We start from the raw sequence: 15,640 nt of genomic DNA, 5'->3' as shown, positions 1-15,640 counted from the left end.
CACACAGTTTTTCAGACACTTGCCAATTTCGAATTCGAAAACGCACTTCGAAATCTTCTTTGAAGCCCACGAGTCTTCTAGAGACACAACCAGACGACATCTGAATCAAAGCATTTTTCTTAGAGACAAAGGGTTGACACCAGTGGTACCAGGGAATCTACACAACAGCTAAGAGTCCAGTGAGTGCCAGCTTGCATTAATTATTCCTCTTTGCATTTAACAACTTTTTACCAAGCATTTATAATGTGTCTGGCCCTGGAGATAAAGTGTGCTACAGAGCTTATATAAAGAAGGAAACCAGACATTAAATAATGTAAATAGATATGTTATTTGCAAATCGTGACAAGTGAAAAAGAATAGGTTGCTATGAGAAAGAATACCAAGAAGGATCTAATTCTGTTAGGAAGATCAGGGAAGTTATCTTCGAGGACCTAACATTTAAGCCCAAATCACAATCATAGGAATTAACCCAGCAAAGTTACAAAAGAAAGAACGTTCCAGGCAGACCAATGGGGCCAATGGCACCATGGTAGAAAAGATCACTACTCAATTCTTTACCTGCTCAGTTCCCAATAAACTCAGGTCTATCTAGTGATACCACAGAGGAGAAATAACTGTGCACCCTTTATTACCTCCCCTTAAGGCATCAAGTAGTAAATAACCCCTTGCTCTCTCAACTGCTTCTGGCCATCAGAGACGACAGACTCTTGAGCTTTCATGCCCCTTCAGCGCAGAGGCCTTCAAGGTGATGGTGACATGCTTTGAAGAAAACCACATCGGCCTTGAAATAATAAAACAAAATGCTCATACATACAGCTGTCCATCCTTGCGGGTATAAAAGCTGACTGATTTGATGGTAGCCACAACCACCACCATGCAGAGAGTCACTGGAACAAAGAGCATGATCACATGTTTGGCACCATATTTCAATGTCAGCTCCTCATCTTCTTCTTCATCTTGTTCCACCACCTGCTGTGTGATACCCTGGGGTCGTCCATTAGATAATGGCTCAGGGTTCCCACGCTGCCGCCTCTCAGTGTGCTCATGACGCTGCCGTTCTCTACTGTCATTCTAAAAGCACAAGAAAAACTTCTTCATTAAGTCGGATTCTCAGGAGAATCAGGGTATTCTATATAAAAACAGAAAATGTAACAATTAAATCTGGGATTAACAATAGGCCCATCATTACTTGAGTTCTAAAAACTTGAGGCAACAAAGAACCCACTTATAAGAAGCATGCAGTTTAAATGTCTAGACTGTTCCCATTATTCTGTGGAGGCGCCCACGTGCTCCCTTTTACCTGGGTCTTGGTTTACGTCATTTTCTCCTTTCATTCTCAACCTAAACAATTCTACACATCCTTTGAAATCTGGCTTAAACACTGACTCCTCATGAAACCTTCTTTACTTGCTGCTACTGCAAGTAACCTCACCTTTTTAAAATGCATAAAGTGTTTTCTACCTGCAGTTTCATACCAGTTAAACAAGGAGCTGTCTTACCTTCATCATTAATAACACTTTAAAATCCTTGCAGTGATGTACTGGGGATCTCTCTGTATTATTTCTTACAATTGCATGTGAATTTACGTTTACCTCAAAAATTTTTTTCAATTAAAAAAAAAGACAAAATCCTTGCAGAGAGAAACTATGTCTTCAATAATTCTGATGGCCTGTCCCACTACCAACCCCTACCCTGCTCAGCACAGAGTAAGGGAACAATAAATAGCTGATCAATTACTGAATGAAGAAATCTGAGCTTTTCTTAGATTCTACTTTCCTCAGACCCATAATCCAGACACCATTTTGTTACCTTTATCCTGGCTTTATCGTTTCCTAAATATCATGTTCAAACTCTTTTTTTGTTTTAGTATTCATATCTTAAAACTCAGTTTTTATAAAGGGTAAAATGAATAACAAGAGCACTAACAACAATAATAAAAATATGTGAGAGAAAAAATAATAGTAACAGTCACTCCTCCTTCTCCACTCTCTAAATAAACAGAATAGGGGATGAAAGTAGATGACAGTCACCATTGCCAGCAGATGTAATTAATTTGGTTAAAATAGAATTCTCTAGATTAGGAAGGTCATTTGAGAACGCTTCACTCCTGTGCCTCATTTTTTGCTATAGAGTGTAAGTATTACTTAAGAGTATTATTACTATTATAAATACATAATACATTTAACAAAAATGCCTGCAATGTACCAGTGACTGTGATATGTGTTTTACATTAATTCTCACAGCAACCACATTAGTACCATTTCACAGGTGAGCAAACAGCCACAGCTGTTACAGACAGGGTTTAAATTCAGGTCTCTCCAACTCCAGAAATTAAGTTTTTAATCACCTCTTAAATGTGCTGTTTACAAAACAACGTGGGAGTCCCACAGAGTCCTGGGGACTGAGAGTTCTTTTTTATTTTCAGTTTACTCATCCCATAAGTAATTATCAAAATTCTACTATATTCTAGGTACTCTGCTAAAATTAGTAAGATCTAGAATACTGAAATGAATAAGGTCTAGATAGACCCTGTCCTTCAAAAGTTCGTAAGTTAGCTTTAATATATAATATTATATTAGAGATACGAATAAAGAGCTACAGGAAGCGATTAATTCTATATGGTCAAGAAAGACAGCATAAAAGATAATGACTCTTGAGCATGACCTACAAGGGTGAGTGGAGGGTGAATGGGCTCCATGTGGGAACAGCAACATGAACAGAGGTATAAAGGAGAAGAGCAAGACCCGTTTAGAAAACTAGCGAATACTTCTGAGGTAGCTGGAGAAGGGTATATCACAGAAGCCAAAGGAAGAGCATATCGCAGCAAGCTGTCATCAACAGTCAAGCAAGATGAGAGCTGGGAAGCCTTTGAATTTGTCAGGGATGGTGGCAAGAAAGGAGGTTTGCAATCAGTTGTAAAGAACCTTGCCTGCCATGTCAAGGACTTTAGACTTTATCCTCCAGACAGTAAAAAACAATAAAAACTCTTAAGAGTGAGGAAGTGACACAACCATTGTGTTTCCTTTTTAAGACACTTGAAAGAATGGTGATGAAAAATATGAAATGTATGAGGAAGATATTTGAGAAGTAGAACTGACAGGGCTTTGTGGCAAATGAAATGTGAGTGGTCAGGAACGAGACATGGATGACTCTCTGCTTGTTCTTTCTAGGACAGACACTTAACTCTGGATACAGATCTGCCTGTCCTGCATCCAATGCCTCTGCCAAAACTACCATCCATGGACTCACAGAGTGCCTTACCCACGATCATGTTATCCCACTACAGCATCACCTCGGATTAAGGGACTCACTTCACAGCAAAGGAAATGCGGCAATGGGCCCATGCTTCGGGAATTCACTGGTCTTACCATGTTCCCCATTATCCTGACAGCTGGCTTGACAGAACAACGGAATGACCTTCTAAAGAAACGGATTACGGCACCAGCTAGGTGGCAACACTTTGCAGGGTTGGAGCAATGTTCTCCAGGAGCCTGTATATGCTCTAAACCAGCATCCAGTATATGATGCTGTTTCTCCTATAGCCAGGATTCACGGTTCCAGGAATCAAGGGGTGGAAATGGGAATGGCAGCACTCGCTATTACCCGTAATGACCCACTCGCAACATTTTTGCTTCCTATCCCTGCCACCGTACGCTCTACAGGTTTAGAGGTCTTAGTTCCAAAGAAAGGGATGCTCCCGCCTGGAGACACAACACCGAGCTGGAAGTTAAGAATGCCACCCCGGCAACTTTGGGCTCCTCATGTCTCTGGATCAACAGGCAAAGAACGGAGTTACCATACTGGCTGGTGTAACTGACCCCGATCACAAGGGGAAATATCCAGGGGAAATCTCTCTCATTCTCTCAGGCTGGAGGAGAAGACAGGTACTTTAGCCCGGGATATGAGTGAGTCTGAAGTACCTGCATCCAGACAGAAAAGTCCAAAGGAGTTTGTAATAAAAATTTCAAACTCAGAAGAAAGCTGGGAGAAGTCACTGGTTTAAACAGCCATAGAAATGGATGACATTCCATGGAAATGGATGACATTCCAGGCAGAAAGTAGGAACAGTATGAACATATTGGTCATTAATGCGATAGAGAGCTATGGAAGGAAAGAATACGGGGTGAGATGACCAAGGAGAGAACGTGAAAAACCTCTAAGCTTAATCAGCAGGTGATGGGAGAAAAACCAGCAAAAGAGATTAAGAGAATAGGGGAGAGGGGGGTAAAGAAAAAAAAAAAAAAGAGACGGTATATCACAGAAGCCAAAGGAAGAGCACACCTCAGCAAGGTGTCATCAACAGTCAGGCAAGATGAGAGCTGGGAAGCCTTTGAATTTGGCAATGACAAGTTCACCAAGGTCTTTACAAAAGTAAAACAGTGAGGTTGGGGGTCAGATCATAAATCACAACAGACTGAGGAATGAATGGAAAACGAGAAAGTAAAGGCAATCATTCTCTGAGGGGTTTGTTTGAGAAGTAAAACGATTATGTGACAATGGTGGTGGGGGGGAGCAAGCTTCAAAAAGTGATTTTAGATTAAAGACTTAAGTATACTTGGCAGGTCAAAGTATGGAGTTAAGATCTGAGGAAGTGACTGAAGATACAACACAGGGAACAGATAACTGATGGAACAGGGTAGCGGGATAAAAGGAGAACAAAAAAAGAGAGAGAGGTTGGCTTTGCAAAGAGTTGCCCTCTTACTCATTCTGGAGATCAGGAATTAAGTAACTCTCCGACTTCAAAGAGAAAATATTTATGAAGATCCAGCCCCTATGAGGAATGAAAAGGAAAGTAACCCAAAGCCCTAAAGGCAGACATACACACACCGCTCACCAAGAAAAATAATTTTTGCTGAACACAAGAGACTAGAGTGGCCAAAGTCCAGTAGAATTAGAATGGGTGGTGGTTATGAGGAAGGTGGGTCTAAAGGACAGGGACATGGTGTGACAGATAGCTGAGGAGCAGGAGAGTCGAGAGAACTCACACTTCTTTTTTCCCAGAGGAGGCAGCTGAGCCATCTGCTAAGAACGTTATGTTTGTGACTAAATTTCAGCACTACAAAATGTTCAATATAAACTAAGATATAAGTAACAACAGCTTATCCCTGTATAGCATTTGATAAAAAGCACTCTCACACAATCTCATTGAATCTTCTCAATACCCTGGGGGTGTTAGGAGATGAACACAAAAGCAACTTGTCCAAAATCTCACAGCCAGAAAACTGCAGAGGCAGGAATCAATTCAAGTCTCTGGATTTAAACCCTGAGTTCTTTCTATGGCACCAAAGCTGTTCTATCAGGCTATATGAAAAGTTTAATTGGGTAAAATCTGGCATGAAAGAGGCAATCATAAAATGCTCATTTGCAGTACTCAAATGGATGTTCCGGTTTATAATGAACATTAGCCAGCCCCGCCCTGCTCTGCCTCGGGGGCTGATGATGCTAGAGCACTGTGTAACTCAACAGTACTACACGCACACTCATTCACGCAAGCGCTCCCTCTTCAGGAAAAAAAAAAAAACAGAGTGGTACCAAAAAACCCACTGCCGTCGAGTCTATTCCGACTCATAGCGACCCTATAGGACAGAGTAGAACTGCCCGATAGAGTTTCCAAGGAGCTCAGGTAGTACCAGAGTTCCCCAACTCACAATGCATTGGAGTTATGAGGAACCACACTTAGGACCAGTTTTTTTGGTATATCTTATCTTTACATAAACCAAAGAGCCACGCTTGTTGCTGTAAAGTCGATTCCAACTCATAGTGACCTATAGGACTGAGGAGAACTGCCCCATAGGGCTTCCAAGGAGCAGCTGGTTAGCAGCCTGAACTCTTAACTATTACATACACTGTTAAAATATATCTATAAGTTTATATGTAATGTGGAAACCCTGGTGGCGTAGTGGTTAAGTATTACGGCTGCTTACCAAAAGGTCAGCAGTTCGAATTTGCCAGGCGCTCCTTGGAAACTCTACGGGGCAGTTCTACTCTGTAGGGTTGCTAATGAGTCGAAATCGACTCGACGGAAGTGGGTTTTTTTTTTTTTTTGTTATTTTTTAATATGTAATGTGTCCAACCCCCAAAGACAAATAAAGATCAGATTTATAAACATACTGCTGATAAAACGCAATAAAAATGAAAACTGAAAAACAAACAAGAGATATTCAGCATACTTCAGAACTGACTTACCATGGAGTTGTCAGAATAGAACCTCATCTAAGTCCGGGACTACTGGTACTTTGGAACTATGTTTTAAAAAAATTTTTAAAGTACAATTTATTTATTTAAACCGGTAAAACATTCACATGGTTCTAAGGTCAAAAGTATAAAAAGGTATCCTGTGAAAAGTCTCCTTAACTCTCTCCCTCATTTCCCAGCCCCCAAGGTTCACTGTTGTTTGATCTCCCCAGAACCCTTGCAGTTTCTTTACGCACACAGAAACAAATACATATTTGCATTCCCCCTTTTTTATACAAGTGGTAGCACAGTAAATACACTGTCCTGCACTTTGCTGTCTTCATTTAACTATATACCTTAGAGACGTTTCAAATGTTGGTACATGAATAACATCCTCTTCCTTTAAAAAATTTTTTTTCTAAGCAGTTGCATAGCCAGAATATGAATGTATCATAATTCATTTGACCAATCTCCTAATGACAAACACTGAGCTTGCTTCCAGTTTTTTCCCATTACAAAAGTATGAATATCTCTTAAGTCACTTCACATATGTGAGACCGTATCTGTAGGATAAATTCCCTGAAGTATAATTTCTGAGCCAAAGTATATACACATTTGACGTTCTGATATATACTGCCAAATTGTCCTCCCTGTGTGCTGTACCAGTATAGACACTCAGTAATGCAGGACAGTGCCTATTTCACCATGCCCTTGCCAACACAAAAAAACCAAACCAAACCCATTGCCAACATAGTATTTTATCAAATGTTTGGATGGTTACCAATCTGAGGTGAAATATGGTATCTCAGTGTAGTTCTAATTTTTATTTTCTTTATCATTAGGAAGGCTGGGTGCCTTTTCTGTGAACTAAATATTCATATCTTTGGCCATTTTTCTATTTGGCTCTTGGTACTCTGTTTTAGATTCCAAGTATAATTACTACATTGATTAATTAATTTAAAGAACAGTAAACACCAGCTATTTGCCAGACACTGTGCTAAGGACCAGAGATGTAGCAGTGAACAAGCTAGATAAGGTTCCTGCTCTCATGAACTGGTTTCAAGCAGGAAGAGACAGATAATAAACTACATAGTTACAGGGTGGGATAGTACTATAAAAGGAGTAAACAGGGTGCTGTGATAAAGAACACCTTAGACAGTGTGCCCAGAGAATACCTCTCTGAGGAAGTAACATTTCAGCTGAGGCCTTAAGAATGAGAAGATGTGAAAGACCTGTTGCGCAGCAGAGGACTGACTCAGCAGTCAGTCCAAACACCACACATTCCAAAGCAAGGTTTAGCCTTTGCCCAGTACCTGGGAGATAACCTCTAAACCCTTGGAATAGCCTGCCTGTTAAGTGTCTTTGTTAGAGTAAGAAGACAACTATGGACTGGGAAAAAATCTTCAGAAACCATATATCCAAAAAGGGTCTAATATCCAAAATATATATATGATTTCTACAACTTAAAAACAAAAAGACAAACAACCCAATCATAAATCAGGTGAAGGACTTGGTCAGATACTTCACTGAGGAGGACATTCAGATAGCCAGCAAATGCATGAGAAGATGCTCAACATCTTTAGCCATCAGGGAGATGCAAATCAAAACCAGATTGAAGTACCACCTCACTCCCTCTAGGATAGCTAAGATTCAAAAAAAGGCAAAGAACAAATGTTGGCAAGGATGTGGGAAAACATTCCTGATGGGAATGCAAAATGATATAGCCGTTATGGAAAACAGTGTGGTGGTCCCTCAAAAAATTAAAAATAGAACTACCAAGTGACCCAGAAATTTCACTCCTAGGTATAATACTCAAAGGACTTAAAAGCAGTGATATGAACAGACATGTTTACCAATGTTCACTGCAGCACTATTCACAATAGCTAAAAAGTGGAAACAACTTCCAAATGTCCATCAGCTTATAAATGAATAAACAAAATGTGGTACATACATACAATGGAATACGTATTTTTACACAAATAACACATGCATTCTATGTTTGTTTGCCAACCATCCCCCTGTATTTTCAAAAGAGCATTATACTTTTTTTTTTTTTTTAACAAAAGCATGTAAAAAGAAATCTGCATAGCACGCTCAGGAAAATACCTTGGGATGGGATGGCAAAAAAAAAAAAAGTAGAATACACACGTTTGCATAAAAATTCAACACTACTTGGCCATAAAGAGAAATGAAGTCCTGATACAAGCTACAATGAAGACATTTTGCTGAGTGAAGTAAGTCTATCACAAAAGGACAAATACTGTATGATGTTACTTATATGACATGACAAGAATAGGCAAATATTTAGAGATCCAAGTTTATTAGTAGTTACTAGGGGCGAGAGGGAGGGGGAAAAAGAAGCCATTATTTGGGAAGTAGTTAGTTTACGTTTATTGCAAAGGGAAATTTAGCATCAATTATGGGAAACAGAGGCACTAAATGATTAATGCAGTTGACATCACTGAGTTATACACCTCAAAAAGACTGAATTGGCAAATGCTGTGTTATATATATTTCTACAAAAAAAAAAAAAGCACCCTTTGATACTGCCTATTTACAACCAAACATCTTATAGGATTTGTTTTCCTGGATCAAATGTTTATTACATTCATGGTTTCGTAGGGCATTCCAATCAATTGGCCTAATATTGATTTTAGTGCTTCTGTTCTACCTCCTAGTTCGCTGAATAATGCCTGGGTCTTGAAAGCTTGGGAGCAGCCATCCAGGGTACAATTGGTGTCTATTCCCCTGGAGCAAGAAAGGAATAAGGCAGGTCAGGAGTTAAGGAGGAACTGGAATGCGTGTCTAACTGCCTCCATGAACAACTGCCTCCTTTGCCATGTGAGCAGAAGAACTGGACAGGCCCCAGCTACCATTCCTGAACATTCTTCTGATCAGAGTCTATAGAAGAATCTGATTAAAAGGGGAAAATGTGGAACAGAGCTTCAAATTCTCATGGAACCCAGACTTTATGGAGCCACTGAGGCTGAATGACACCCTCCACTTGAAACTATTGCCCTGAAATCTTTAAATCTTCAACCATCACTATCCCCTGAAGTCATTTTTAAATCAAAAATACTTTTGCTTAATTAGAAAACAATGCCTGCCTTGAATATTGTATTCTTTTAAAGAATTATCTATATGTGATCAAACTGACAACAGCAACCCGAAAGGTTAGATGAGAAGCATACAGGACAGTGAGTTTGTATTAATGATGGTAAAATAATTCAGAAAAAGATATCAAGAAGGGCAACAATACTTGAAGAATGTAACCAATGTCACTGAATTATACATGTAGAAATTGTGGAACTGGTATGTTTTGCTTTGTATATCCTCACATAAATAGATAGTCTTTGTTCACCTGAGTCCCTGAGCCATGCCATATCGTTTATGCTAACAATGTGATCTTTGGTGGGAGCCTTGGGCCATGTGGTATCAGCTTGACCTCTGGAGGGGCTGTAGAATTAAGGCCAGCCACCCGGTCCATCAGCCATGCCTATATGATTGATCTAAAAGAAAAACCCTGGACACCAAGGCTCAGGTGAGCTTCCCATACTGACGATACTCTGACATGTTGTCAAGCATATTTGCCAGAAGAATTTAAGCACTATCTGCATGCTTCCACTGAAAGAGGACAATTGGAAGCTTGACCCTGGTCTCTCGTGGACCATGCTCTGTATGTCTTTTTCCACTGCTAATTTTAATCTGTATCCTTTCACTGTAATAAACTAAAATTGTGAGTATAACAGCTTTTCCGAGTTGTGAGTCCTTTTAGTGAATCACTGAACCTGAGAGTGCTCTTGGGAATCCCTGAACATACCTATATAGTAAAAACTACAAAATGTTGCTAAAAGAAATGAAAGAAGATCTAAATAAATGTACAGACAGACTGTGTTCATAGATTGGAAAGCTATATTAAGGTGTTTCAATCCCACCAACACAAAACTGATCTATAGATTCAACACAATCCCAAACAAAGCCCCTGCAGGCATTTTTTTGTAGAAATATTTACGAAATTCATATGGAAATGCCAAAGACCTGGAATGGCCAAAGCAACTTTGAAAAAGAATGAAGTTGGAGGACTAACATTACTTGATTTCAGGTCTTATTATACAGTTACATCATCAGGAACATGTGATAGTGGCACAAAAACAAATGGATCAATGGAACAGAAAAGAGTCCAGAGACCAATCCACACATATACGGACAACTAATTTTTGACAAAGGTACAAAGGTAACCCAGTGAAGCAAGAATAATCTTTTTTAACAAATGGTGCAGAAACATTCAGGTATCCATACGCAGAAAAATGAACTTTGATCCATATCTTGCACCAAATACAAAAATTTATTCAAAATGGAAGACAGACTGAAAAGTAAAATCTACAACTATAAAGCTTCTAAAAGAAAATATAAGAGAAATCCTTCGGGCACTTGGGTTAGGCAAAGATTTCTTTGATATGACACCAAAAACATAATCCACCAAAGAACAAACTGATAGATGAGACTTCATCTATATTTAAAACGTTTATTCTTCAGAAAACATTGTAAAGAGAATAAAGACAAGCCACAGACTGGGAGACAATATTTGCACAGCATATACATGGTAGAGGATTTGTATCCAAAAATATATATAAAGAACTCTCAGAACTCAAGAAAACAAGTAACTCCACTTAAAAAATGCACAAGAGATTTGAACAAATACTTTACCAAAAAAGATACCAGGATGACAAATAAGCACATGAAAAGATACCCAACATCATTATCCATTAGAGAAATGCAAACTAAAACCACAATGAAATACTACTATACATTTTCTAGAGCGGCTAAAATTTTAAAAGATTGGCTGAGTGCTGACAAACATCTGGAGGAACTGGAACTGTCCTACACTGCTTGTGGGAATGTAAAATTATATAACTACCTTGGAACACTGCCGGGTAGTATCCTAAAAAGTTAAATATACATCTACGATATGATCCAGATGTTCTATTCCTAGGTATTTAAAATTTACTCAAGATAAATGAAAGCCTATGTTCATACAAAGATTTGTAAGTGAATGTTCACAGCAACCACATCTGTAATAGCTCAAATGTGAAAAACGACCCCAATGTCCATTAACAAGTGAATGGGTGAAAAAAAAAAAAAAACCCTGTGGTATAGCCATACAATAGAATACTATTGTTATTAGGTGCCGTGGAATGGATTTTGACTTATAACTACCCCAATGTGACAGAGCAGAGCTGTCCTACAGGGTTTTCTAGGCTGTAATCTTTACAGGAGCAGATTACCAAGTCTTTCCCTCATGGGGCTGAACTGCCAGCTTTTTAGTTAGTAGCCAAGCACTTAACCACTGTGCCAAGAGGGCTCCTTAATGGTAGACTATTCAGCAATAAAAAGGGAATTAACTATTGACACATGTTACAACATTGATGAATTGCAAAATTATGATGATGAATAAAAGCTAGACAAAACGGTATATAGTGTATGGTTCCATTTATAAAAAATTCTAGGAAATGAAAACTATGGTGATAAAAATTTGATCAGTGGTTGCCTGGGAACTGGGAGGGATTGGAAAAGGTAAAGAAGGAGATGACAACGGGGAATAAGGAAACTTTTGTGGGTGATGGATACATTCATTATCTTGACTGTGGTGGTGGTTTTGAGGGTATAAACATACGCCAAAACTTATCAATTGTACTCTTTAAATATGTAGTTTATTGTGTGTCAATTATATCTCAATAAAGCTTCTTAAAAGAATGAAGAGTCTTTTCTCAAAGAAGTATGTAAGTGTTTTGAAAGGCATCAAATGAGAGGAAGATAACGTTAGTACTGAGGGATTTCCAAAAGGAAAACTCTTCATAGCTAGATACTAGAATGATGATTTAAGCACAGCATCATTTGTAAGATAATTTATTGCAGAAAAAGTTCAAACACAATCTGAAGAGTATAATGAGGCCCTATGTTCACATTAAGGATCCTGGTGGCACAGCGGTTAAGCGCTCGGTTGCTAACCTAAAGGTCAGAGGTTCAAACCCACCAGGTGCTCTGCAGGAGAAAAGATGTGGCAATCTGCTTCTGTAGAGATTACAGGCTTGGAAACCCTGTGGGGCAGTTATTCTCTGTCCTAGAGGGTTGCTGAGTCAGAATCAACTCGACAGCAATGGGTTTGGTGTTTTGGTTTATGTCCATGTCACACAGCTTCAGTAATTATCAACTAATGGCTAATCTTGTTTGATCTATTTCCCCACTCATTTCTCCCATTCCTGCATTATTTTGAGGCAAATCTCAGATATATCATTTCCTTCATAAATAGTATATGCTTCTAAAAGAACTTAAAGGCTATCTTTTAGGATATGAAAAACCAGTGTTGAAGCTACTATGAATAATTTCATGACAGTGGCAGAACAAAGGATTACTCACTCTACAAATGTTGTAAGTTTCATGGAGGGTGGGGTCCTACAGGAAGTGGCTAGTATGTGGAAAGTAAGTTCCTATGAAGCCAGATTCCCCAGAGTTCCTGCAGCATTGAGTCAGGGGCTTCAATTTAATTCTTTCTCCCTTTTCCCTGCTTCAGAACCTGATGCAGTAACAGGTCCAGCAACCCGATGCCTGTGTATCCTCAAGCAGGAAGTGTATTTCTCAAGCAGCAAAAATTGTGGGTGTATTCTCAGTACAATGTAGTGCCTGCCTGTTTTTATTTTTAACCTTTTTTGCCTTTTTTTATGTTTATTTTTATAATTAAAAGAAATATTATAAACAAAAGTTTGTGACACAGAAAGTAATTAGCCCCCAAACTCTTCTACCCCACCAATTTGAACATGGGGAACAATCTGATGTACTTAAAAAAAATTTTAAACCATGTTCTGCAATTTGCTTTTATCAGTTAATAATACATCAGGTATTTTTCTAAGCTGATACATATAAATACACCTCAATCTTTAAATACAACAGTAGCATAGTAATAATAATGACAATTATGATAATAATTACTAATACTTATTGACCTATTATGTGCCGGACAGTATGCTGAGTTCTTCCGGTGGGTTATTTCATTTAATCCTAATAAAACTCCTAGTTTGTTAACTTCGTTTTACATACAAAGAAACCGAAGTTTAGAGAGGCCAGATAATTTGCCAAAGATCTACCGAGCTAAGTATTTCTGGAGCAGAGTTATTAGAATTCAGACGGGCTGCCCCAGAGCCCCTACTGTTAACCATGACCTTGCCCTGCTGCCTCTTCCAGTGTCCCACTGCATGAGTAAACCATCATTAACTAACGTCCCATAATGAAGACTGAGGTTATCTCCAAATTCTGCTATAAATAATGCTTCCATAAGAATTCTTATCTGTATTTCTTGGCACTCTTATGGCAATGTTTCTGTAGAATAAATTTCGAGAAGTGAGCATGCTAAGTCAAAAGGTGTGTGTTTTTAGATTTAACTGCCAAACTGACTCCAAAAGGCATGTGTATCTGTAGATTTAATTGTAAAGCTGTCTCCAAATAAATACTAATTTAACTCCCACCAGCAGCATATGAGAATAATTATTTCCCATACCTTCAATAGTAATGGGTATCAACCTTTGCTCACTGATAGTGAAAGATGAGACACTGTTTTAATTTCTACATCTGATTATTAGTGAGGCTGACTGTCTTTTCATATATTTGTTGCCATTTCAATTTCTCATCTGTGAACTACCTGTTTATATCCTTTGCCAAGGTTTTTAGTGAGCTGCTTGCGTTCCTTATTACTTTGTAAGAACTCTTTGTATATTAGGTTATAACTGTCATTATGCATTTCAAACTTTTGCTCCAGTTTGTTTTACTTTGCTAGTGGAAATCTTTTCCACACTTGAGTTTTTCGTTTTGTGCTGCTGAATAAGAACTTAGGTGATTTTACAAGGAAAAGAAAAACTTATTTTTACAAGATCCCAATTTTTTTCCTAATGTTTCTCAACATATACACATAGGTATATAGTTATTGTGTTCTATTTTTTCACTTAATGCTATTACATGCATATACTTCCATGTGATAACAGTCAACATGTATTCCATTATGTTGACATTTAGTCACAGTATATTCCATTATGTTGCTGTATTTATAGCCTACATATTATTTACTTATTTAAAATGAACATTTATTTATATGAAAATGTATCAACCCTGTAAGATTTTATGGATATTGTTTGGACTTCTACAATTAGAAATGTAAGGCTCCTAAGCCTGCACTGTACAAAGAACTAGAGTAGTGGTTTAACTGAAGAACTGGCAAGTTCTGTGGAAATCCTGAAAACATTTACTAATCATACGCAATAAGTTTCCAATAGAACACAGAATTCTAGCCGGCATCTGCCCAAACTTTGTAAGTGTAACCACTACTCAACGGTCAAGGAAGGCTGCCATTTCCCTGAACAGCTGACACAGTTAGATAATATTTAACATTTACGGAGCTGTTGTGTTAGGCTTGAATACAGAGTTTCTTAACAAATTATTAAGATGCAAAAGATTTCTGACTTTACTCTCATGCAAAGGCAAACATGTTCTGGAGGCCATTGAGATTTTAAGTTCTTTTCTCCTCCCTTCTCTTTGACATAACTGGGAAAACAAATTCACTCAGTACAATCAAATTGTCAAAGGCTGACTGGGCCCTTGGACCCAATTCAGTTTAAATTTCGATAACTACTTTCATTTATTTTTTTTCTCCTAAAGGTCCCAAGTACTTAAACGGCACTTTAAATAGTTTATACATTTACTTTCTGTTTATTTTAATTTTATAGGATTTCTTACTCTTAAAAAGTGAACCATCATCCTCTCCAGAAAACGAAGAAGTTAGTTCTGTCAGCTTATGATTTGCTAACAAAGTTCTTTGTACTTTATGGCTTTGTATTCAGAAAAGATATTGCAGATAGCCTTTATTCATAAAGACCAGACTCGTTTTAATGTAAATTTAGCAGCTGATGGTGATGTATTTACATAAATGTTCTCCAGTAATTGCTTTATAAAGAGAACCACTATAGGTCTGTCAATGAATTGCTACTTTAAGGTTTCTTTTTAGTTAACAAATGACTGATTATTTTCTATTCTAAATCAAAAGGCTGTTGACAATTTCTTTCCTTAAGGACTAGAAATTTGGGTCAGAATAAACCAATGCTTATGATAATACCAAAAGGAACAAACAAAAATCTGCTGCAGTCAATTGATTCCGGCTGAAAGAAACCCAAAAACCAAATCTCACTGCCATAGAGTTGATTCTGACTCATAGCGACCCTATAGGACACAGTAGAACTGCAACCCTATAGGGCAGAGTAAAACTGCCCCATAGAGTTTCCAAGGAATGCCAGGTGCATTCGAACTGCCAACTTTTCGGTTAGCAGCCATAGCACTTAACCACTACACCACCAGGGTTTCCTGCAATAAATCTAATAATTTTTTTCTCTAATGTCACTTTCCCTTTCTTTACTGAAATACAGTG

At 38.2% G+C, this 15,640-nt stretch overlaps 1 protein-coding gene across 5 annotated transcripts in view; it reads right to left on the bottom strand.

Annotated features, from left to right (window-relative positions):
- PSEN1 (presenilin 1) overlaps positions 1 to 15,640 on the bottom strand; it is a 71,899-nt gene that overhangs the window by 40,429 nt on the left and 15,830 nt on the right. For all 5 annotated transcript variants that reach the window (XM_064292714.1, XM_064292710.1, XM_064292711.1 and 2 more), the window contains one exon: positions 815 to 1,071. In XM_064292714.1, the coding sequence (XP_064148784.1) occupies positions 815 to 903 (89 nt within the window). In that variant the 5' untranslated portion in view covers positions 904 to 1,071. The remainder of the gene's footprint in view (positions 1 to 814; positions 1,072 to 15,640) is intronic.

The sequence above is a fragment of the Loxodonta africana genome, chromosome 10, assembly GCF_030014295.1.
Source record: "Loxodonta africana isolate mLoxAfr1 chromosome 10, mLoxAfr1.hap2, whole genome shotgun sequence".
NCBI lineage: Eukaryota > Metazoa > Chordata > Mammalia > Proboscidea > Elephantidae > Loxodonta > Loxodonta africana.
The sequence above is the reverse complement of the archived record's forward strand: the minus strand, read 5'-3'. Positions and strand labels throughout refer to the sequence as shown.